This window comes from Pollicipes pollicipes, unplaced genomic scaffold (assembly GCF_011947565.3).
Source record: "Pollicipes pollicipes isolate AB1234 unplaced genomic scaffold, Ppol_2.1 Scaffold_4881;HRSCAF=5763_pilon_pilon_pilon, whole genome shotgun sequence".
In the NCBI taxonomy this organism is placed as follows: Eukaryota; Metazoa; Arthropoda; class Thecostraca; order Pollicipedomorpha; family Pollicipedidae; genus Pollicipes; species Pollicipes pollicipes.
The window spans coordinates 5,845,234-5,870,469 of record NW_023596576.1 but is presented as its reverse complement, the minus strand read 5'-3'; the positions used below and the strand labels follow the sequence as shown (position 1 = coordinate 5,870,469).

Sequence of the window (25,236 nt, the reverse complement as noted above, 5' to 3'; positions counted from 1 at the left end):
GGCTTTAAGAATGGGCGACAGAAGGCGTCCGAAACAAAGGAAGTAAGATGCTAAGGAATGTAGCCAGCAGCGTGGAGCGTTCCCGTCCGTGTGGGTGCATCACGTCACAGTGGTGGCGCCCCGGCGGCCCACCCGGCTCCGGTGAACAGTCGAGGGGGCGACGGCACCGGTCACGTGACGCCAGGGCCAGGCGGCGGCGACGGTCACGTGACGGCGCCGCCGCTGGCACGGGGCCAGCGGCGCATGGGCCGACCTCACGACATAGGGGCGGGCAGGCGGGCGGTGCACGCTCTCCGAGGGCGCCGGAGCACCGCGCCCGGCCGGCGCCGCGGCCCGCTTCAGACGAGGGGCCGACTGTGTGACCGTGTGACCTGTGGGCTCTGGGCTTTCCCGTTGTATCCGACCACGAGCTATCAGCGAGCTCAGGTCTGTGTGCCATGCTAGCACGAGCTGCAACAAGGGTTGGGTGTGTAGCATCGGGATCCTGCCGGGCAGCTGGGAGGATGACGACCTGCTGATGATATCTGTTGTACGCTGTGCTGCTGAAGGTCATTAAAACATGTAAAAGCACTCGCAAAGTTCAGCAGGCATCTTAACCCCAACTAAATAGCTTACCTTCGCACCAAGGTTGTAGTTACCTTTTCAGAGCTTCAGACCCTCTCGTTAAAAAAGCTTTGGTTCCACACCCCCCACCCCTAGTTTTGAGATGAAAGTATGCCATGTGCGGATAGAGACACATTTGTTGTATTTAAAAGATAGGTTGAGTCATTTTTCAGTGGTCAGGCCCAACTCATTTTGCGGAGCTAGGCTTCTGATTCGCACCCTGGCGTGCCCAAGCCACCACACTCATCTTGGTCCTACCGCCAACTATATAGCCAGCCTCACTACGATTCACAACGGCCGGCATTTGAAGATAAACCTTAAAAAGCAGGTCAAGGGAAGGTGACACCTGACCCCAGCGCTCAGTGAATCACCTCATGGCAGAAGGGGCCGGGCGACCATGCAAGCACACAGCCGACCTCGCCGACTGAGAACACCTGAGCAATCGGATAGCGAAATACCTCGATTAAGCCCTTCTCCGGGCCGACCTCGCGGACCACGTCCTCCGTTCACCCGCGAAGCTCGAGTCGAGTCGAGCGACGGCCGCCTCGGCCTACCTCTGAATAGTAGACGGGCGCGCTCCAGGAGGGGCTGAGCAGCCGGCGGCGGCAGAAGAAGCACTCCATGTCCGCCGGCGGATGGACGGGCACAGTTCTGCCGCGGCCCGCCGCGTGCAGCGCAACAGGCCGGTACGGCCGCAGACGGAATGCGCCGAGGCCTCAAGGCCGCCGCCGCCGCCGCTGCCGCCGCCGCCTCCGCAGGACGGGAGGAAGTCGCAGGGTGGGGCGGGGAGATAACGCAAGGCGGAGTGCAGGCTGGTGGGACAGGGGTAGTGGGTGCGGGGTAGTGGGTGGGCTGTGCGAGCATGAAAACCGTAGAGATGATGAGTGAAAGGTAATTGAAGGATGCCCATGGAAATCACGGCACAAGTCGACGATCGGGCAACATTAGTCCAGAGCAAATAGAAAGCTGGCTGCAGGATGTGACGGCAGCTCGCAGCTGACACGGGAAAGGCGGTCGGGGCGTCTGGTCAAGGTCCTATGAAAATACCAGGTCAAGGTAATTCACTACAGGCTATGGGAAACCGTGATGAAGGCGCCGACCACACACCCCAGAACCGAGAAATGGCTAGAAGCAGCCATGTGAACCAGAGTCCTCTGGAGGGTTCAAATCAATCACGGGTACTAAGCCCGGGAAGACTCTCGGAAGACAGAGCTGAGCCTGGGTTTACTCTCGGGACAGTCTGGAATGCTGCGATGTTCCCAGTCTCCAGCAATGTTCGATCCAGGTAAACATGTGCACATGTCTCAGAAATAAATCGCCAGGTCCAGACGTGAGGTTTGGACTTAGGATCGGCCACGATTCAGAACGTGTTGCAGCATGTCGTCAAAAGATCGTCTGGGACAGTCAGTCGCGGGGAGCAAGAGCACCCTTTCCATTACTTCTTCTCGTTTGGAGCTGCAGGAACGTCAATTCAGTTTGTCACCTAATAATTTAATTCCCATAGAGACTGACGTGGCAGCCGACGGGGCTGATTTCCTCGGCCCTTACGATTTTGTTTAGTTGAGAATGAACGGCAGGCGGGCCTGCAACTAATCGGCTTCTGCACAAATAAATCTAGGAAAGGCATGGTCTCACCCCAGAGGTGGCGATGAGATATCTCAGCTAAAAATAACAATTTACCGAATTCCGCTGTGTCATATGTCCCGCAGATGCCCATGACCCATGCCCAAATGATAAGGAGAGAGAGAGTGAGAGAGAGAGAGAGAGAGAGAGAGAGAGAGAGAGAGAGAGAGAGAGAGAGAGAGAGAGAGAGAGAGAGAGAGAGAGAGAGAGAGAGAGAGAGAGGAGAGAGAAGAAAGAAAGACACACATACACACACACACACACACACACACACACACACACACACACACACACACACACACACACACACACATATTGACGGTTTGTTCTGGCGTGTGGAAGATTCGATCGGCATTGCAGGCGTTTAAAGAATTAAAACTCAGAGAAAGTAGCCACACCAAAACATCGATTCAAGTATTAACTTTCGAAGCATTCCAAACATTTTGAGGCACAATGGATGATGCCACGACAAAGAAAAATCTGTCAAAGGGATCTCACGCACGTCACGTTGAAATTTTCCATCAGCGCATTTGTCAATCCGTGAAACTGAAATGCACAAAACCAAGATGGTGCTCACCAACAAAGCTATTGTTTATTATTCGTAAGGCCTCATGCACCGTTGCTATGAAAACGTGAGCCATTTTGTATTTGCACCAGGTCAAGTGCAGAAAAAAAATTCCTCACATTGCCGCCAGCTCGACTAGTCTCATACGTAACCATTGCCGCCAGCTTTTGAGAGCTAAAAAGAAAAATACCGTTTCATACAAATTTGATATCATTGGAAAGGTTCATGTTGCACTCCAACTCCATAGCTCATTGCATTACTGAAGAGTATCTTTGGTTCCATTTTTTGTTATTCCACTGCGGCGCTTGGCACCCGTCGCCCTGTGTTAAATGGTCCTGAGCGCGTTGCCTGGTATTGAGTTGCCTTGATGAAAACTAAACTTCTTATATGCACTGTGCATGACTGCATATTTACAGAGTCCGTCCAGACGACGATCATGGAATGGACTGAAACATTGACAAATGGATGATTTTTTATATTATTCTGCATCGACATACGAAAAACAACGATAAAAACCACCACACGAAGCCTCGAATAAACGACCAAGACGGTAATAAACGCCTAATTGGCTGTGATGTACAGACAACAATATATAAATGCTTATACATTTTTAGAGAGATATATGAAACACAAAGAACAAAAGCAAAAGCAAGCACAGTGCCAAGCAATATACATGGGAAGGCAGAAACTTATATGCCAAGTTGATACGACTATCCGGCTGTCTATGCTGCAATGATCTACTCCCGTTTTCAGCAATATTTTGCGCATGGCTAACTAAAGAAGACGTAACAGGAGAGGGTTCAGACGGTACCAAGTCGGCTTATGTGTAGTATATTTCGCATATATCTAGGACATGCACCGCAGGACGATCGTTGCGTGGGTGATGTGTGAAGGCAAAAAAAAACCTCATCCCTGAAGAGATTTCGGTCGACCACCCACCGACCCGGTTCGGTAGACGTTCTGTGGTTGTGTTGCGTTCGTTCACGCCTGGCTCATCTGCTGCTCCATGTGATGCACTGACAGTTTTACCTGGTTTGGAGAGCATCCGTGATATCATAGCCAAATTGAAAAGTCTTGAGGGGGTCAAACAGCTTTTTGTTCACTGCCTAGATTTTGTGGCGGGTGTGTAGTGGCATTGTAATCACAGGTGACGATTTGAATTATTTTCCAAGTGCCCTGGCCCCCACTGTTGAGTTGCCCCATGTTGGTTTGCCCCTACCAATATTTTGGGCTGGGATATTACAAAAAATGTATTAAAAAGTTGACCATCACACAACGACGATCTTCTTTGATCCTTGCTCGCAGTGCTGTCGCCATGAATGTGCAGCTGAGTAACTTGAAGCCACAACCTACACATTATGTTCTCAACTGAGGGGTAACTTTATGCGATGTGGTAAGCCATTTTCTAATTCGACTTTTTGGCCGTCAAATGCAAGCACCTTAGCATTTTGTAAGCCCTTTATAAGCACTTTCCCCGCTACTAAATAGGATATTGACGCCACCAATTCTTGGTTGTAAGATCTTGTAAGACAACAAGATTGAATAGCAATTTTTATATTGGCACGGCATCGATAGTGTGGATTACTGGTCCAGCTTAGTTTAAAAAAATGAGAGACCATGCAAAAAACCGAAAGCTTTCCGGGAGGTATCTTTTTAACCTTATTCCGTGCTGAACATAGTTTATTGCTAGCACTCTTAACCCACCATTCCATCATTGTCATACATCTCGAACAGGTTAATTTTCCGTTGGTACATTACCCTGTCGGTTGCACTGTAGTAAGGCTGACACTATCTAGCTAACGGCTAAATGATTCTCATTGGCGAGTCATATATGAACGTTTATTCTGGAAAGCGAACCCACCGCTACGCGTTTCGCCACGTCACGAATGTGGTCAGCATAATTTCTGCGCTCTACCGAAACTGCGATTCCACCACGGTGACTGGTGTCTGCGCGGCAAGATCAGTTCTTTTTGCGTGCCTTTACGCATTGCGGCCAACGGGCTGGAAGAAAGGCGCTACGTGTAAGTTGCTTTTGCACTCCTGTTGTGTCAAAATATATCATCCGCGACATAAAAAACAATCATGCCTAGCCAAACTCGAATAAATACATGCCATGTATTGGAACGGTGTTATCGTTTTTGGCAGCCTTAGGTTCATCAGTACAATATTATAAGAAAGATTGAGGTTCGTTTGGAATCGTGCGGCCATATATATATATATATATATATATATATATATATATATATATATATATATATATATATATATATATACATATATATATATATATAGCTGCATGTTTTCTATTGTCGGGATTTAACAATTCAAGATAACCTCAGACTTTCGAAACGCAAGCATTTCAGGTACACTGCTGTGTACAGCATATAACGATATCCAATGAATAACGCCCAATCTTACGCATTTAATTCAAACTATTTTTATGGATGGTACGTTATCACTTTGTTATGGTCATGAAGAACCAGCCACCATGAAATTAAAGTGGCTTACTTGATATAACATACATGCATTGGATGGAAACTTACGCACACCTCAAGCAGCAAAACGATAATTTAACAATAAGTATGCATGTGGCCATCCTATTTATAGCACGTGGACACATTTTTAAGTCATTGCTTCAACAAACCCATTCCCACTGTTGTGTTTATGGCACATTTCCATGTGTTCAATTAAAGCAGTTTGGTTTTAGCCTCAACCCCTCATTTACTGGTAAATGTGAATTACACATTTTAAGTTGTTGAACACGATTGTGTGCTATTGAGTATTGCTGATTGTGGTTATGTTGCTCATTACAGCTGTCCATGTTATCACAAAGTTGTTACGAAAAGTGTGGTACGAGGCCCAATTTAAAAGGAAAGTTTCCCCACCGCCCGTGATTCATGCAGAAATAGTACCTTAAATAGAGCAGCATTTCGCATAAGAGGTTCTGCGACTTAGATCCATGGACATAAGTAAAATTGAACTAATTATGTGATATGGCCAAATGGCTTTGACCCAAACTTCTTAACAGGATCCATTAATGTAGCCGGATGCTTACCGCTCCATAGAAACGAAATATATGCTTGCCATATAGACCAGTGCGCATACCAACACTACAATACTGCCTAACCTCTAAAGATAAAGTCGTGTTTGCTCTCGCCGCCAGATGGCATGTAAAACCCAAGCGGACAGACGATGCAATACACTTGACACAGCTACCTAGGACCATAAGACCCAAGGGTTTGAGAGCATAGACTGAAAAGCTCCGGAGGACGAGAATGACAGAAGTTCTTAATGGCCATTCCTGTCTCCGTCCCCACAACCAAAAATACGTGTTGCCGCCCGTGGCCGCCATAAAAGTGTGCCTTCGGCGCCCTTAGACGACATTTAGAGAGCCGGCTCTACAGTTAGATCAGAAGATGCACATATCTACAGCACGCTGCATCCGAATCATCTGGATCCGTTCCGACATGACTGCCGTGAAGCTTAAATTAAAGCCAATCTTTTAAATGATAAACAAATTTGCAACATAAATTACCTATCGCCAAACAATGTGGGCTAAATCCGTTGAGAACAAAAATGGGGGAGGGGATTTAGGTCGTCGGGCAAAAAATACAAAAGGTAATTAAAAATTAATGACATGAAAATATTAATATCAAATTTACAACAATAGCAACCCCTTATCGTTATGATGCGCACGCCGAACTTTCCGGCCTTTTCCAGTGCGGGTACAGAAAGGTGGATTTCATGATTGCTCATGATGACAGTACGTGTGCTCTCCACCGACGTCCCAGTGTGTTTTAGAGTGTCCTTGGTTACCTCAAAAAAATTGTCATGCCTCTGTGACTGGGGTGGAGGTGGGTGGGCGAAGGAGGGAGGGGCAGAACCCCAAACGAAACACATCAACACACATGGTCATTGATCAGAGACATACGCAAGAGTGAAACACTAGAGGGAGAACTGAGCTACACTGTGTTCCGGCTCTCCCGCCGCCGTCAGATTAGATAAATACGTCGTTGCCAGCAAAAACCATGAAATTTATAACGTGAGAAAGTACATTAGGCGGAGAGCTATATCCCACTCCATGTTCCAATACAACCTGGGATGAAGAAGACGATGTAAGCTTGCTCCAATCGACTCACAGTCAGGACGTAAGAGCAAGCTGCTCACTACATCTCGCCTATTCACCGAACCATTGGTGTTACCGGAGTAAATCGACCTTCGCAGCGGACTGTTCTTGAATGCATCGCTATTAACGGAAAATATATAATTTGGAAGCATTTTGAAGAGGAAAAGATGCAGTCCTGATTCTCCGCGGTCGACTTCTTCTGGTTCTCGCCTACCTAGTACCTGTTTTCTTGTGGCTTAGATATCAAAATGCCATGTTGTCTTCAAATTTATACCATGCATGCATTTTAGTGGGCGGCAGAGATTTAGGGGGTAAGGGAACATACATTAAGTGTGGCGGTCTACCACACAGCGATCTGTTGGCGCTGCTCTTGCCTCCAAGTACAGTATCCGTTGCTAGCCGCTAGATGGCAGGTGTGTTATACGTAATGAATGGAAATGAGACATTTCGTGGAGCCGCCAGCGGCTTTCACACATCTATGATCATTCCTTTAAGATGATAGCATCGTCATTAGATAAAGAGTTCTGAAACGCGCATGAAGTTATTTTAGCGCTGAAAGGCCACCAATTATACCCTCTTTTAACCGCCGCCAGGCGGCTATGACGTGTGTTCCTAAAGATGTAAAGCGTAGTGTTCTTATAACAAACGAGTGCTGGGCGCGTTCAGTTCGCTACCTATTCGTAAAGTCACCCTGTTCTAAACTTCATTTTAAATGGCTGCATTAGGAGTACATTCTATGACTAACAGCATAAGAAAACGGATGACAAACCCGGAGAAAACGTGCCCAATGCCCGGATGCAGCGATGCTCAAAAGATGATGTGTGTGCCCTTATGTTCCTTCCAGCTTACAACCAAAACGATGTCGCAAAGGGCCGTACGTTTTACAATGGGTGCACATGTATTTCACGCATTCGCGGGACATTTTAAAAAAACAAGAAGGATGTTTCTCAAAAATGCTGCGATAAAAAGAATGGAATGATTGCTAGGAATATCGTCCTTGTCTGATGTGCTCGTGTGTCCAAGACGTTTGTCACGCGTTGACGGCCAGCTCCTCAGCAAATCAGCGTTGTAATTTTTCATGCAGATTTCAAAGTGTACCGTTGCCCAGGATAAGATCGCGACAGATTACGGCACGGTTTCATATGACCTCCAGTTACTCTTGCAAGGCCGTGGCGGCATGTTTTGATTTGAACCACGTTTGCTCTTCGGGCATATGAGAGGCTCCGTAGCTTCTAAAATGGCTCGACCAAAAACTGTGAAAGGCATACAGAAGTTCTGCCTCGCTGCAAAATCAGAGCTCCCGCACATCAATAGGGAAATCAACATGAGTCATGCCATTTCGCTAACCTTCCGTTGTCGAATGTTGCAATTCGGCGATGTGCTAAGCACATGAAGTGCTATGCAATGGCTTGAAAATGCCTTCTTCAAGATACACAATGCATTCTGTATGATACAACTTGTCAGCTAGTGTTAGCGATTCCTTTTCCGCGGTCAAAAACGTTTGTTTTAGAATGCTTGTTTTATCTCGAATTCGTAAGCCGAGTTCCGTTCACCCATTTGCTGCCCTATAACAGATTCGAAATGACGTATTTTTTAAGGTTCACGAAACAAATATTACGGTAAACCGTCCAAGCCCTGAAAGCAAATTGGCAGCACGTTTTACGAATGAGACAAACGTTAAATGTAAAACAAAGAAGTCACATCTGTTGCCGCTGTTTCTGACATTTCACATGCTCAGGGCTCATAATTGAGAGCCACATCACGTCCAGCGAAGAAATAATTCAAAAGAGCTTCAGGAGTAAAGGTAAGCTTTCGATAGCTGCTCGTACATCAGTGACCATGCTTTGTGTGTTTTGGGGCTTTACGACGCACCCCGTTGCTGAGGCTATATGGCGTCACCTGCGTCTTACCCTGACGGGAAGAGCGGGTACCGCGAGAAATCGAACCCCGTACCCCACGTTACCCAGGAGCACAGTTTAACCACTACTCTATCGGTCTGCCCCCCCCCCCCCCCGCCCCCGCCTCAACCAGGCTACTGAGGCTCCGACAGAAGCGCCCCAAGCGTCCCGCAACGGAGAGAACGTAAAGGCGGTCCCTGGACTGTGCTAGTGCAGGAGCTAAGGCAGGTGCTGCGTTTATCCTTTCAGGAACCGCGTATGCCGTGCGCACCCGGAACATCCTATCAGGAACTGTGCATGCCGTGCACGCCCGTAGCATAGTAGCATCGAATGCCGCACGCTCCGGTTGCGGGCATACCTTGAGCGTGTTGAGCGCCTCACGGTGGGTGGTGCCCTTCATGGAGCGGCCGTTGATGGAGATGACGCGGTCCCCCTTCTTGATCCGACCGTCTCGGTCAGCCACGGAGCCCGTGATCACCTTGTTGACCTGAAACACAGGCGCCGCTCGGTGGATCGCAGGTTCTGTGTAGCCCACTAACCACCCGAGTGAGCTGGGACCAGAGGCGTGGCCAAGAGGGGGGGGGGGAGGGGGACGTTGGTGTTTCATGCCCAGCACAACACCCCCCCCCCCCTGCCCTTTCAGGGGCGAGACTAGTTATCCCACCCCGCCAATATTGAATAAAATTCCACTTTATCGAATATATCCCCATGTGTTCGACCAGTGGATATGTGGTGCCACGAGAAAAAACTACGGTGATCAGTTATGTGGCAATTGTTAGCAGCGTACCTTGTAAGCAGTGTTATTTTCTAGCAGTCTCAGTAAGTAATTCATCTCCGTTTTCTTTTCATACCCACAGCCTATAAAAGAAGTGTACGCCAACCAAATGTGACGAGCCCGGCACCAGGTTCGATCGGAAGTATCTCAGACGACCAGAGCCAGTCGTCGGAGCGACATGAGCTGGACTGCACCACGGCGGTCGGGGGGGGGGGGAGAGGGGGGAAGGGGAGAGGGGGGGGTCTCCCCTATGTCAGCGCAGCAGATGTGCGCCAATAAGAGCACGTCACTGTGATAGCCGAGCCCGGTGAAAAACGCATCGCACACTTCACCCTGCAGTCTAGGTAGGCCAGAAACCAGTTCAGTGAACTCCAGGCTATACACTGTGAGTATAACGGAGACTGTTCTTGGGTGTGACAGCACCGCGATAAACATAGGAAGCTCTGGCGGCATCTACCAGATATTTCAGCCGGTTTACAAGAGACCTGTTCACTGATTCATTAACCAGCTGCATGCAAATGAGCTTGATCTGCGGCAAATTTTCCAGAAGCTCGCTGGTCCGACAACCGGATCAAAGTCATTTGTATGGCCGCGCGGCAAAGTAGCTGCAGGAGCAGTGCATTAGCTGCCGATCGTCCAGTTCAGTCGATCAGTACCACCGTCGCCGAGACAATGGCAGCTGCGCCTGCTGACGTCGGCTACGATCAGCAGCTCCTCTATGATCTGGCTGCCAGCGTCCAAAACAGGACGGTTGCTTTCGACGCGGCGAGCCGCATGTTCCTATGTTATACCAATGCTGTGGCTCACGCTCGGTGCCCGTTTACTGCGGACATACATGTCAATGAAAATTACAAACACTCAGGTTCAGGATATGGCGAAGTATCTGGTCAACCACTACATACCACTGTCGTAAATCCTCATGATGACGACGACGCATTCTCCGAATCTTCTCAGTTCCCTCCCAGACCACATGCAGGAGATAATACAGCCCGTCGTGGAGAGGAATGCATACTGGTTTCATACCGAGGCTGAGCTTTTGGCGACGATGCGCGACGACGATGCAGAGACCAGCACCCAGGCAGTAAAGCGTATCGAATAATGTCGCCTTGAGCCTCAGAAAGACGTTTGTTCCTTTACTCTGCCAACCGTGAACTTAAAATCTCGCGACCATAGGTTTGTATTTTAGACTATATTTTAGAATATGGGCCATTAGTTTGTAGTTTTCAGGCCAGCTAATCAAATGGGACGCAGAGCTGGGGATAGAGCCACTACTGACAAACATCTGAGTGAACAGGAGCTCAGAGGCATTAACTAACCCTCCATTGAGATGAAATGATTCCCCGTCCATACCCAGGTCGCGGAGAGAGCGGTGCTAGAGCTGAGCGGTGACAGAGGCGTCAGGTCCCGTGATCGGCGGAGCGGAACGACATGGATTACATGCGCAGGTCTGATGCACGGTACCTTGATGCCAGCGTAGTAACGACAGCCGGCTTTCGCCTTTTCGGTTGATTAATAGTGCAGAGGAAAGCACATGCTCACGGGATGAGCGGCCCAATTCAAGAGCGTATTCGCTCTTTTCCAACATAACGTTTCTGTCGTAGCGGTTCCGATGCACCGGCCTTACGTTTGAGGTATTGGGGCTAATCATCTTAACGCTTCATGAACTTGCGATCGCTCGTGATGCATGACATTATGATTGTGGAGATGTTGAGAGTGACGTTACTAAATGATTTAATCAAGTGAAGTGATAAAATGTGCATCAGGTTCAATGTTTGAGGCTGTGGTATGTTTTTATGTACTGCTCCGTGTCTGCTGAAATACTGTACACTGCATTTTCGTTGACGTATTTTCTCAATCTCTGTCTGTTTTTAAGAAACAAGTTTGCCACTAATGAATCTGTCTTGTCAAACTGATCTAATAAAATCACAAAATACCTCATTTAACTGAAAATAAGGTAAGTTCTTATTTTTACCACCAGACGTCAACAATGACTATAGCGTGATATAATGTATTGGCAGGTTCTAGCTCGGGCTGACCGAATTTTGAATATTGCGAAGAAACATTATTAGCAATTTAATAACATGTCACTCAATAGCACGTTATTTCACACCAAATTATCGCCGCCTCACCATGTTCTGCAGCTGACATAGCACCCTAATGAGCCTGTCTCGTTCAGCAGCAGCAATTTAGTGACAAGGTCAGCGGATAATAGAGCAGATATGTGCGATACGCAGCTGATCAGCTGTTTTCGGCGCCAGGCAACACACACACATTGATAGACCACTGGAACGTTTGGAACTGCATGTATCTGTTACCGTTTGTGGCCTTAGCGATCTGTTTGATGTGGAAACTGCAGAAAGGCCCGAGACTCGAGCTCCAAAAACAAAGCCCAAGCGCCCCCCCCCCCCGTCGTCAGTCCTGCCTGAAGCCCCATACCCTGCCACCCCAACCCCAACCCTCGTAGTAAACCCTAGCAACGGCCCGAGCTGGGGCTAGATTTCACTTTGGTATCGTTCATCAAAACAGACTGGCTGACCCGTGATGTGGAGTCAGCGCAGAGGTCCGATTCTAATGTCAAAAAGGCGAAAAGCTCATCGATTGGCTTCAGTTTCCCGGACGGCGTCATCCTCTGCCCACCGCCCGCCACGGAGAAATGGCGGAAACGTGATTTCCTCTCAGCTGCGTCGACACCCTGGACAAGTGTGATCTACACTGCTCATAAAAATGGCAGGAAGGTAAACCATGAGTCACATCTCTACACTCGCTGAGTGAAATGACCTAGGTGTGAAAGCTGGCCAGGTGTATGGCAATGGACAGGGGAAAATGCTGAAAAACGCCGATTCAAAGACGTGGGTGGAGACCTTGAGTGCCAGGTAACCACTCAGTTCAGATCCCATGTCCCGAAGGCTGATCTACAAAGATACGCCGGTCTCAAGCGTCACGTGAGCCACTGGGCGCAGTGTACTTGTTCAGTTTGAAGATGGAGGGTACAATAATTTTTCGGTGCGCCTACGGTGGGGCACCAATATATCGTCAAATACAGCTAGATAGTTCGTGCATTTTTGAGAATTCCGACTCTTCGACCGCCGGAATGCCCCCGTCCCTGCATCATCAAACGCAACGATGCAAAGCAAACCACATATTTGGGAAAACAGCCTTGTGACACTATGCACGAGGCAGCATGCTTCACTCGCAACACATTCCACATCATCACATCAAGCACGTCATTTCCACAGGGAAAACATTCTAAGTGGAAGCAACGGATCTGTTACGGGGAGTGGGAACCATTTGAGCACGGTTTAAGCAAATAAACCCCCAGAAACTACCGCAAGAACGGCTTTTGATTCAGTGCAATGTCTTTCATTGGAAAACTTAACATGCATTTGTTGACGCAAGTATCAGCGCAAATATTTTTTGAAGTTCACGGCGACCCCATTACTGTATACATGAGAATGAATAAATAACTATATACATGAGAATGAATAAACAACTAAAACCGATACCATTAAAAAATCTTAAATTATGCCCAGCTTTACGAAACATCAACACCCAAGAACAAGCAATTGGGGGGCTACGTATGAAGCGGCCCTACAGCCCCACTTTAGGCAAACATAAGTGCAGACCTAATTTCGGTGCACTGCAAAACAGTTGTCCAAAAGAAGGCCCGATTCTTGCCTTTGGAAATCCTTGCAACTCTGGAGACTGGTTACCAGCATGGCTTTGGAAAGCGCATCCCACTGTAAGTACCGCTGACATCACCAAATACGACGGGCGACGCCACGACGTCACGTGCTGACCGGCCACTCACCGAGATCTCCTTGTTCTCGTAGTCGGCGCCGCCGGCCAGCGTGATGCCGATGCTGCCACCCAGCATTTCGCGGTGCACCACCGCCACGATGATCTCGTGGGAGGGTGTGCCGGCCTCCTCCAGGCTCTGGTTAGCCTCCTCAATCAGCTGCTGCAGCTCCTGTCGGTACGGCACGGGGACGAGTCGTCAGTCAGCCTAGGCGAGCAGACGGCCGGTGTGTGAGGCGGACAGAATGTGGGACTGAGGCCGGCCGGACTGACACCAGGGTAATGTGGTGCTGAGGCTGGCCGGGCCGACACCAGGGTAATGTGGTGCTGAGGCTGGCCGGGCTGACACCAGGGTAATGTGGTGCTGAGGCTGGCCGGGCTGACACCAGGGTAATGTGGTGCTGAGGCTGGCCGGGCCGACACCAGGGTAATGTGGTGCTGAGGCTGGCCGGGCTGACACCAGGGTAATCTGGTGCTGAGGCTGGCCGGACTGACATCAGGGTAATGCGGTGCTGAGACTGGCCGGGCTGACACCAGGGTAATGTGGTGCTGAGACAGACCGGGCTGACACCAGGGTAATGTGGGACTGAGGCTGACCGAGCTGACACCAGGGTAATGTGGGACTGAGGCTGGCCGGGCTGACACCAGGGTAATGTGGGATAGAGGCTGGCCAAGCTGACTTTTTGCCTATCACATGCCTCTTTCTTCGCCGTCATCAAACTGCGCACGGTCTGTGTCAGCCATGGGTGCTTCTTATACCCATTTTCCCGCATTTTCCTAAAGTGAATAAACCTTTCTGTCATTCTTCTAACCTATCCTTGAACACCTTCCACATCTGATGTGCAGTGAGACCAATTAGAATATCCTCCCACTGGATGCTAGGAAAAAAGGCTAGAAGTTCTTCAAATCTCCTCCTAGCAAAACTGGGAGTAAGAGTATGCTAATCTTTACCTGAATAACCTAGACGCAATGCAAACCTTGCAATATTATGGTCACTATTTTCCAGTAGTTTCACCTACTGTCAAAGCATCTACGAACCTCTCCTCTTTAGTCGTAACAAGACCAAAACCTCATCTCCCCTTGTGAGTTCGCACACCACCTGCCGAAAAGTTTCTTCAAAACAAGCAAATATATTTTGTGACCATTTGATAATTGCCCAAAAACTCCGCCCCAGCCTGGGATGTTGAAATCTCCCGGCACCACACATTTTCCATTATTCGTACCTCGGTCAATTTCTTCACCTATTTCTATCTTCAAATCTTGAAAACTATTCGGAGCTTATAGCAGGTTCCAGTTTGTAATCTGTTGCCCTTCGGCATAACCAAATATATTCAGAGGCATTCTACACCATCGCCATTCTTCATGGGATCCAAAATTTAGTAGCAGTTACCAGGTCTAATCATTCTTCAAGCATATAAGCATGGAGCTAGCCCAACTCGTTTCTGATGCTTCTTGCATTAGCATAGAAGCACTTCAGTTTTCCTACATTTCTTTTTGGCTCACTGTTAAACAATTTTGAATTTTTGTTACGCTGGCGTTCTTTGTTCACCCTCCCATCCCCAGAAGCTAGTTTACCTGAATGATACGTGGTGCGCCCTGCTCAGGACGTGTACGCCCTTCCCAGAAAGATGGAGTCCATCCTTCTGGTACAGATCTCTACAATTGAAAAACCTGTCCCACTCGTCTACAAACGTGAGGCCTAGCTTGCCGCAAAGTTTCCTTTTCTAGCTTTAGGCGCCAGCGCCCTGAATGTTAGGCTGGATCATGCTGTATATTGACTTATTATACTTAGTTGGGCTGTAATTATTCGTCAGGACACAGTTTTATCCTCCTATCGTTTTCCAGTACCTTTCCGAGTTATTATCACCAGGCTTTAGTCAGCTCTATGAGTTATGAGCTGAGTTATATGGCGTTCACGAAACTTGTCATGTTCGCTACATTAAGTCCTCACCACATTCATGCATTTGCGTTACTTTTTCCAGGTCTGTGTGTGGGTAAAGCTCTATCATGTCGACACAGAATATCTAAACATCATTCTGAAACAGAAAGTGGCCACACACCTTCGCTTTTCCATACGACGTTGCAAACTCCCGCCGGACTCTGCCGATATGGACAAAACACAAGCTGCATGGCCTCAGGAGCTCATTACCCATTCGATTGAACGCCCGCGGTACACCGCAGCTGGCGCCGGACGCTGCGCCCATCGGCTGCTGAATAATGCGACATGACGGCACGAGTGCGTCCCTCCAGGCCCGGCGGCCAGCCGCCCGGTCAGCGCCGCGTCCAGCGGCTGCACTACATCACGTCCACAGGCGACGCCGCGCTACGGCCGCGCTCTGCGGCCAGGCCGCGGCCTCTACACGGTCGCGCCGCCGTCCTGCGGTAAGTCACATTGACAGCGCTGAGCACCAGTATCTATCTCGCGGCCCCCTGGGCCGACCGGTGCGATCCAGGCCGACAAGGGATGTCGGTCACGGGACGAGCCTCAGCAGCTAATGAGTGTCTACCCGCGGTGCTGGTGGTCTGGTGCCTTGCAGACCGCTGGTGCTCCGCGACCCAGCTTGCAGCGCCCCAGTCCGTGGCCCAGAGGCCTCTGAGGCTGGTCGTCAGCAAGTCCCGGTCCTGGTTTGGCCCTCGCCCGGCCGCGTGCGCTGGGGGCGGCTCGTGGGGGTAGAGTAATGCTTGCCGGGATCCCGTCGGTGTATCCGCTACAGTCGCTGGCGTGCCGTGTAGTGGTATATGCACGGCTGTAGCTTCAGGGAGGTGTGATACCAAACTCAAGACCACGACGTGGCTGGCTTTTGCAACGGAGTCGGATCACTAGGCTGCAGAGTCACACACACCATCTGCCTTGGTGGCGGAGGCTTCTGTCGCGGCATTTGGGGAGACAGTTCTAACACGAGTTGGTGCAAGAGAAGCACGGCTGCAGCTGGTCTTCGGAGCCTCTTCAGCCCAGCACCAGTCGCGCTGGCTGCAGCTGTTGCCCGGCAGCCACCCCGTGACCCTTACGGACCTCTTCCGAAGCAAACTCGCATCCGGCGCATCCGGAAAAGCACGCTTGCATCCGGCTGGCGTTGTACAGTGCACCCAGACGCCCAACGTCCCCCGCCCCGGGCCTTGTCGTCAATTGAGGCCAAACGCATAGACTCGCTGGGGCGTCGTCTCTAGCAAGCGGTGTGCTCGCCGGCTGATCACCTTCTGCGGCTGATAGGGGCATACCCGCAAGACCTGCACTGGGCAGGTGGCATCGCTGTCCGCTGGTCACCGCCCGCCGGAATAGCAGCGGGCCGGCACCCGTTCATCTGTTTGCAGACCAGAGACACCTATTTGTACCATCATCAAAACGTGACGTCCTTCTGTCAGTACAGCTTGCCTGTCAATGGGCAGAGTCAGCCGCCCTGCCGCCAGAAATACCATGGCGGTGACATGACGCAGCTGCCCCCGGGTCTCGTCGGCCTCTTCAGCAGGGCCATAGCCATTCTTGTCAACACGAATCGTGGGATTATTTATCGGCACATGCGCACACCATCATGCCTGGTGTCGTCACTCCATGCTGCAGACGTGAAACTGGCGGAACGTTCCCACGCTGAGAACTGGGCTCCAAATCGACCGATCTAAAGGCACTCAGCCCAACCGCTCGGCCGGTTAGGCGCCCCCGGCCATCGGTAGCGGCTCGTCCGGACGATCGTGTCTCCTCGGCACCATCGAGCGCGCTCATCGACAGTCGCTGCTCGCCGTGCCCACCAAGAAGGTGTTTGTTTAGATATGTGCTTATTATTGTCATGCCATCACATACAGACTGCACTTTTAGCAGGCGAGCGCCTCATCATGCCCTGCCACCTAGAAATAGGAAAGTGGATGCCAACACGACATTTATTACGTCGTGTAGCGTTGCTAGTCTGAAATTACGTCCGATTTATCATTGCCATGGCCGGTAGCGTACGTGCTTCCATATTGCATCACGGTATCCTTATTTGCCCATTTATAGCTGTTCAGCAGGAGGATTTTTGTCGCTTTCAACTTAACGCCATTGCCAACCTACTTATCTAGAAGCCGGCCGACAGAGAAGGTTGTGTGGCCAGTGAGCTTTGTTTGCGTATTCCGCCAGAGTCATATTGTACATCCTACATGTCCATCCTTCCTGGCGGTGTGATTTTCTCACCACGAGATCCTGATCAGACAACTGACATCAATTACACGCAACGAGCTTTGCAGACAGACATAGCTCGAGCGAAGTACCAGACGCCACCCGCCCTTTAGCTCTCGTTTACCGGCCTGCCCTGGTTTATTTGTGCAACAGACGACTGGCAGCATTCGTGATCATGATGATCACAGGACCCGTGCAACGAGCCTAACTGACTGGCTTTCTTGTCTGGTTATTTGGCCTTGTCTAAACATTTCCCATATCGTGTGCTGTCGCCATAACTCGCTTGCCTGCCGTGACGACTCTGATGACGACTGACCGACGACTTTCAGCGCGATGTCGGCGCACCAGGACATCAGCAGCACGTGTCCATCGTTGCCAAGCCGATTCCGATCTTCGGATCACGAACGTGCGGATGAATGACGGACTGTGGCGGCTGGACAGGCGAACGGATTAAGCCTCCGTTTTTTTTTTGCGAAGCACATACCGAAGAAATTTCACTTCTTCTTGCAAAAGGAATTCGTGTGGCGAATTGGCATTCAGATTTATGGCCATCTGTTGACTCCTTAGGTGTTCGCGAGGAAAGCGTCTATATGGCCAATGCTGTAAAAAGCTCACACTGAATTCGTAAGAAGGGGCCGCCGAAGACCGGTTTCTTTGCCAGTTCCTCATGCTAAACGAATCCAGCCTCGCTAGACAGAAATGTCGATGTCGGAAGCATGTCAAAAGCGCGGGGTTTGTCAGGACTGAACCCCCGGCTTGAACTCATGTACAGTTGTAAAGCGATTTATGCAAGCTTGCATCTCCCACTCCGGTCAACATTTTAATGCATGGGGTTGATGTAGCAAAGCTCAGGTAAACGCTTCTTTACAGAGCTCAGCCCCCCCCCCCTCTCCCCCCCCCCCCCCTGTAGGGAACCAGCTGCTGAGCTCGACCTACACAGGGGATGCACCGGTGAGCGCCCAGAAGGGCAGCTTGATGTTGCCACATGCCTCGTATGGTACCATTCAAGTTAGTTCTTCAAGAGCAAGTTTTTTTGTACCTTTCAGCAACGACCCGCCTTTCATGCCCTCTGGGAAAAACTTGTCACACGCACGGACAGCACCCAGTTTTTAAACATGGTTACGACAAAACTATTTAGAGGGCATCAATCGGAACTTCGCGGCATGCTCAGTTTTTCCGAATCAAGGCAATGAAATCGTAAAAGACTAGCCTCAACAAAACAAAGCTGTCTGGAGCTCCGGAGAATGTTTGGCTTTTTGAGCTGAACAACATTGCGTCGACAACACTTCATGGGAAGGTGAGGGAATGGACCATGGCCGGACATTATCATGTGCATGGGAGGCGAAGGGCCATAGCTGGACATTATCACGCGCAGATGAGGGGATGGGCCATGACTGGACATTATCATGTGCAGGTGAGGCGATGGGCCATAGCTGGACATTATCATGTGTAGGTGAGGTGATTGATGCACTATGGCTGGAAATTATTATGTGTAGGTGAGGCAAGCAACCACGACCAAACATTATCACGTGTAGGTGAGGCAATGGACCATAGCCGGGGCATTGTCATGTTTAGGTGAGGCAATGGACCATGGCCGGGCATTGTCATGTTTAGGTGAGGCAATGGAGCATGGCCGGGCATCGCCATATGTAGGTGAGGCAATGGACCATGGCTAGGTAAAATTATATTGAGGTGAAATAATGAACCGTGGCTGAGCATCATCACTCCCCTGGGACACGCCACTTACCAGCTGACAATTGAACTGGCGGAATGAACGGCAGTAAAGTAAATCGCTGTCTGTGTTCTAGATATGCTTCAACACTCACGTAGCTGATGTTAGAGACAGCTGCAAAGCGCAAGAGCAGGTCATATTACACATAAAATAGCAGGAACAGTTTCCTTTTCCCCTCCCACCCCCAAACAGGCACCGTGCTATCCGAGATGAACTGTCAGTGGGCACGTGACGTCAACAGCTCATGACAGGGCATCTCAGATGACCGTCTTCGCTCCAGACACGCCTCCCGGCTCCGGTACTCACGTGCGGCGAGATGAGGCTGGTGGAGGAGGCCAGCGAGGTGATGCTGCCGTAGTGGTCCTTGGTGGAGGTCAGTGACACCATGGAGCCGGCTGCCGTCGGGCCGGCCGGACTTTCGCTGCCGTTCGAGTCTAGTGGCGTCATGTGGCTGTGGCAGGCGCGGCCGTCCGAGCGCTCGAAGGCCCTCCGAAGGTCACTCACACTCAGCACGTGCCGCGAGCGCGCTGTCCGCTTCAGGTTGGCCGTCAGCATCTCCAGCAGGCTACTGGTGGAGCCGCTCGGCGACTTGGTGCTGTCCAGAGCGTCCATGATGTTCTCCTGGCTCGAGGACGTGCTGACGGCGCTGCCGACCAGCATGCTGCCCATTTCGAACAGCTTCAGCTCGCGCTCGCTCTCGACCCAGCTCTGGGGCCGTGAGGACGGACGGCCGCGCCTCTCGCGCAACTGGGCCGCCGCCTCGCCGTAGCTGGGCGTGCTCAGCTTCCGGTCGATGTCGGCGCGCTCGCTCTCGATGCTCGGCCAGTTGCGGTCGACTACGTCTCGCACGCTGGTGGGCGCGTCCTTGGCGGGCGGCGCGGCCGGCGGGTCGGGCGAGCCGCCCGGCTCGCGAGGCGTCAGCTCGGACCGCTCAGAGCGCACACTCGATGAACGGCTGACCGGGCTCGGCGCGTCGCCACCGTCGCTCAGCATCTGCCAGCGCTCCTTCAGCGACTTCACGCTGGGCTTGGTGGACTGACGGAGTTTGGAGAGGTCGCGCAGCTCTTCCGCTGCGCCCGGGCTCTGGCCGCCGGAGTCCGTCGGCGAGGCGAACCGCCGCCACGCCCCGTCCTCCTGGATCTTGGGCGGTGAGCCACTGACCCGCTCCAGCCGGTCGTGCACGACGGCCGTCTTCGCGGAGACGGACTTGGTGACGGTCGTCTGAACCAGCACCACCTCCTCCTTCTTCGCCTCAGTCCGTGCGGCGCCGACAAACTCCTCCTCAACGTCGATCTCCTTGACGGGCGAGCCGTGCAGCGTGGACGTGCTGGCGCGGTGGTCGAACTCGACGCTGCCCTCGCGGCTGCGCGGCTCCGACGCCGCCTCCTCCAGCGGCTCGTCGACCAGCGTCAGCGTCGAGCTCCCCACGTCGGTGTCGGAGTCGGCCAGCGGCAGGCGTGGCGGCAGGCGGCGGCCGTCGGCCGGCGCCACGTCGTCCGACACGCGCCGTCGGCCGTCGGCGGCGCCAGCCGGCGGCCGCGAGTTCAGCGAGCTGCTGCGCTGGAGCGGCTCCCTCGCCGGATGCATGTCGTGCCCCTGCGGCGGCCGCGAAGTGCGCGGGTCGTGTCGGCGGCCGGAGGGGCTGGGGTCGGAGGGCGCGCGCGACAGCTCGATAGACGAGCCACCCAGGCGGGAGGACGAGGACACGGAGCGGAAAGCCGAGCTCCCCGGCGACGGCGAGCGTGACACCGAGACGTTTTTGCGCTTGAACGCCGGCGAGTAAATGGGCGGTGCTGCCGAGTCGGTCTTCCAGGGCGGCGAAGCGAGGTGGCGGGGCTCGGGACGCTCCGAGGTGGAGCGCCTCGCCCTCGGCGACGCCACCGGACTCTGCAGCCGACACTTGGACCGAGCCAGCACCGGCAGCTCTCGGCTTCTAATGGCCGGCATATCGGCGGGGCCCTTCTTTGAGACGCCATCGACTTTGCTAGGAATGACCAGACCACGAAGCTTGGAGACGCTCTTCTTGCGCTCCTCTGTGATAGCATTTAAGGACGTTTTGCGCGGAAGATCCGAGACGGCGCCATGAAAACCGTAACCCTTGTTATGCATGCCGGCGTAGCTGTGCCTTTTCTCGACCCGACCCAGATCGAGCAGGCTCTGAGACCGCTCTGCGAGAGGACTGGGGCCCACATCACCGTCGCCGGAGGACTCGGACCGCCCCGTGGAGGAGTCCCTCGAGTGGGATGTCGGCAAGGGCAGAGAGTGTTGAGAGGAGCAGGATTCCGTGCTGGGGGAGAGGTCCCCACTCTTGCCCCGAACGTGCATGTTACCCAGGCTGCCGAACCTAGCGCCCGATGGGTCAGAGATCTTCTTGCGCTTAGTGACGTCGTCTCGGGATCGGGACCTTTGCGTCTCGTTCCCGGTCAATTTCAGATCGGACTTGGACCGCTCTTGGGCCCGCACGTGCTCAGATCTGACCCCGGTTATCTGGCTGTCGATGGAGTTTTGCGACATTAGGCGGACCCGGGGAGCCGTCAGCGTCTCCACAGACGGGCTGGAAAACAGCGCTATCCGGTCGCGGACGCTGGTACGACCTTGCGTTCCCCCTACTATGCTAGTCTTTATCTTTCTCAGGTCGCCATCGCTCTGTTCCCTTGCCCTGCTCAGTCTACCGCCGCTGTCACGGCTGTCACGGCATCCAGGGCCGGCGACGGAACCGCCCTCCACCTCAGTCACCGACTCCGACCGCTGACACTCCAAGCCACCCGACTCTGCCCGGCCCTCCTCGGGCACGATCCCCGACTGGTAGTCCCCCGCCGGCTCACTGGGACCGAGCGAGGGACCCTTGGCGGCGTTATCTCTGGCACCGCTCTCAGCCGGTCGCTCGCACGGATCGGCCAGCTCGCACAGCCGGAAGTCAGGCGGGAACTCATGCCCGTCGGGCGGCAGCCGGGTGGCCGTGGGCGGCGGTGAAGCGGCCGCTCGGCCCGAGCGGCTGCGGCCGGCGGCGGCGGCGAGACCGAGACCGCTGCTCACCGCGTCCTGGCGCGGCCGCGACACGGCAGCCATCGCCGCGCACACCTGCCGACAGCACAGACAGTCGTCAGTGCGACCGAACTCCCGGCATGGCGGGGCACGGTGACTGACGGCGAACCGGTGATGTAGGCATTGTCAGTCTGGAGAAGACAGACGGGGTGACCACAACGCAGCGGTAGACCATTGTCTTGTCCTCAGGCTTCCGTGACGGCTGCATCACACATTCAGTAAAAGTCCACAGTAACGGATTTTGATTCATTTCCTTGTCTCATTTTAGAGAAAAGCGGACCATCTTGGGTCATATTAACACATAATACCAATCGTCATTAGAATGGCATAACTTGGCACCAGATTTGACATGCACGACTGATAGGTTAAGCAGGAGTAAACTCATGACTCGATGTTTCGGGCTTTCATAATCCATGCAAATTAGTATTCCGGGGGCGTCGTTTCCTGATCATACCCCTACTCGTCACTTCGCTTTGCGATACTTTATTATTTTATCCCGCGGGACCACACACGCAATCACCAAAATGACGAATTGATACATGATGACGAAACAAAAACGCTTTCAGAGAAAAGTTGACTGGTTTGTTTGATGGGCATGACGACAAACGATGGGTTTTGTATCTTGTCTTTTCTATTGGCAATGTATTTCAGAGCAAGTTGCATGTGGAATGTGTGGGACGAAATGAGGTGCCGGTTGAATAAATGCTAGCTTGAACCGTGCTTTGGGTCACTTCGGATCTGCGTTGCCCTCGCCGTGTCCGGAACGTTGGACGTTGAGCACGGCGGCTGTCATCTGTGGTCCGCGTCTGACTGTTCACCGAGCCATCGCTCACCCCCCGACCCCGGGGTGGGCCCGCGAAGGTCACGGGGCCGTCGCGCGGTCTCGGCACCGCCCAGGCGCTCGCCGTCGGCTCGGCATTCATCCCAGCCGCGCGGCACGCTCCCGCCCGCGCTGGCCTCCGCGGCGGCGCCGCCACCTCCCCTCCCTCCTCTCACTCCAGCACACCGGCACACAGCGCCGGTCGGACCAAGGCTTTCCATTCAGCCGGGCGGCGTCCGCGCAGGAAGCTGGCAAAGTGGGGGCTCACAATCCAGCCGTCCAATGCCTGGCGCGCGGCGTGAATGTCGCCGGCTGATGGGCCAAAGTGAAGGCGAGGTTTGCGGAGGAGGTGGGCGCTGACGCGCTGGCGAGAGGCGCATGCCGACGGCGGGACGTCGGGCGGCCACGGCTTGTCAGTGAGGCAAGAGTGACGACAGGAGCAGCCGCAAATTATCTATCGTAAAACTCAGAAAAGGAAAACGGCGGCTAATGCGGAAGTGGAAACAATAGACCAACATGACACACCTCATACGTCACGCTAGATAAATGCAAAAGACTTTGGCCGGGTGAGACGAAACATAAATCAGACGCTTCGTGGCTGGGAAGAGACAACCGTACACTAGGTAAGGGAGCAGCCACGATGCAGAAGGTTTTTGGGTTGATAGTTGTGCTCAACCATGCAAGATGATATGAGTTCCTGTCCGAGTGGGCTGTTGTACTCAGCACTCAAGCAATGCGTGAACATCGATGGTGTGACGCATCAACCAGGCCTAGGCGCTTCATGGATGCATGCATGAGCTTCTAGTACCGATGGCCCTGCCCTGGACGCGTGGCGGATGTTGATGTGCGCCCCCCCCCCCCCCCCCACCAGGCGCCACACGCAGGCCTGGAGTCAGGGTGCGTGCTCGGCCCCTCCCCCCCCTGCACCTCTGCGTGCATCGGTGCACCGCGACGCCGCAGGAGGTGATGAGCGACGCGGAGGCGTCGGCCACCCCAGGCCCGCCTGCCTGCCACCCTGCCGGCGTCCAGCTGACACCCGCTGACATCGGCGCACGCCAGCCGGCCCCGCGGTCAACACGGCGCCTGACGAGCGGCGCAGGCCGGCTGCGACTGACGTCAGCAGTCGCGCTGGCGGGGGTCGGCTCACCGGCGGGGAGGGCCGAGCGGCAGGGCAACAGCGCTCCGAGACGCTTGTCGCCTCAGAAAGCGTGGGCAAAGTGACCTGCATGCAGCAGGCTGAGAAGAAGACAGTGCAGGAATGACGGCCTCTGTGGCTCAAGCGGGCGCGGTAGCGCAGTAAGTAAACGGTGGCTGTACGCCCGATTCAGATATGAAGTAGATACGCACACGGGGGCAGATTCAGGGGAATCGATGGAAAGAAACAATAGCGGCTGCCAAACGCATTTCAAGACCGATCTGTCTGCGAACTATATCAGCCGTCTTTCAAGCCTTAGTCGCTGTCCAAAGCAGTGGACTTCCCCCCCCCCCCCCCCCCACCTTTTCCTTCCCGTCCACCACAAGCACACGCACTCTCCGACAGAGCAGATGTCCGGCAGTCATCCGGACCACAGCCGCCAACAGTGCTGCGATGGGCAGCACGAGCGTGACCGGTTCACCGCCGCAGACCAGCACTTTTCTCATGATCCGATGCAGTTAGCTCATAAGAGAACACGAACCACACATGCTGCAAGACATTAAAACGCAGCTGGCGCGAAAAAACCATCGGTCGTGCACAGGCCGTGTCGAAAAAGGGCATCATTGACGAATAGACCCATGACCAAGCTGCGGGAGAACGCGGACGATCCAGCCGACGGCACTAGTGACGAACAGACCCCTGGCCAGCTGCGAGCGAAAGCAGACGAGCCAGCCGACGGCACCAATGACGAACAGACCCCTGGCCAAGCTGCGGGTGAACGCAGACGACCCAGACTCGCTGGGCGCCGTGTGACGGACGCTTCCCATCTGGCACGGGCAGCGCTCCAGAGTCCGGGGCGGACCACGACTGCGCGCGGTCGCCGGACCGGTGCCGGACCGTAACTCAGGGCGCCGGGCGGCCGGTGTGTCAGCGGGAGCGGGCCGTCAGCAGCCGCCCGGTGACGGCCATAAC

At 53.1% G+C, this 25,236-nt stretch overlaps 1 protein-coding gene across 1 annotated transcript in view; it reads right to left on the bottom strand.

The window, feature by feature from the left end:
- The window catches only part of LOC119099678 (uncharacterized), a 34,042-nt gene extending 9,272 nt beyond the window's left edge, over positions 1-24,770 (bottom strand). Inside the window, exons 1-7 of the mRNA XM_037222743.1 lie at positions 24,627-24,770; positions 22,301-22,345; positions 20,859-22,192; positions 19,571-20,684; positions 13,399-13,557; positions 9,155-9,302; positions 1,158-1,318 (exon numbers count right to left, since the gene is read on the bottom strand). Coding sequence (XP_037078638.1) covers positions 1,158-1,318; positions 9,155-9,302; positions 13,399-13,557; positions 19,571-20,684; positions 20,859-22,192; positions 22,301-22,345; positions 24,627-24,770 — 3,105 coding nt within the window. The remainder of the gene's footprint in view (positions 1-1,157; positions 1,319-9,154; positions 9,303-13,398; positions 13,558-19,570; positions 20,685-20,858; positions 22,193-22,300; positions 22,346-24,626) is intronic.
- Between the last annotated feature and the right edge of the window lie 466 nt (positions 24,771-25,236).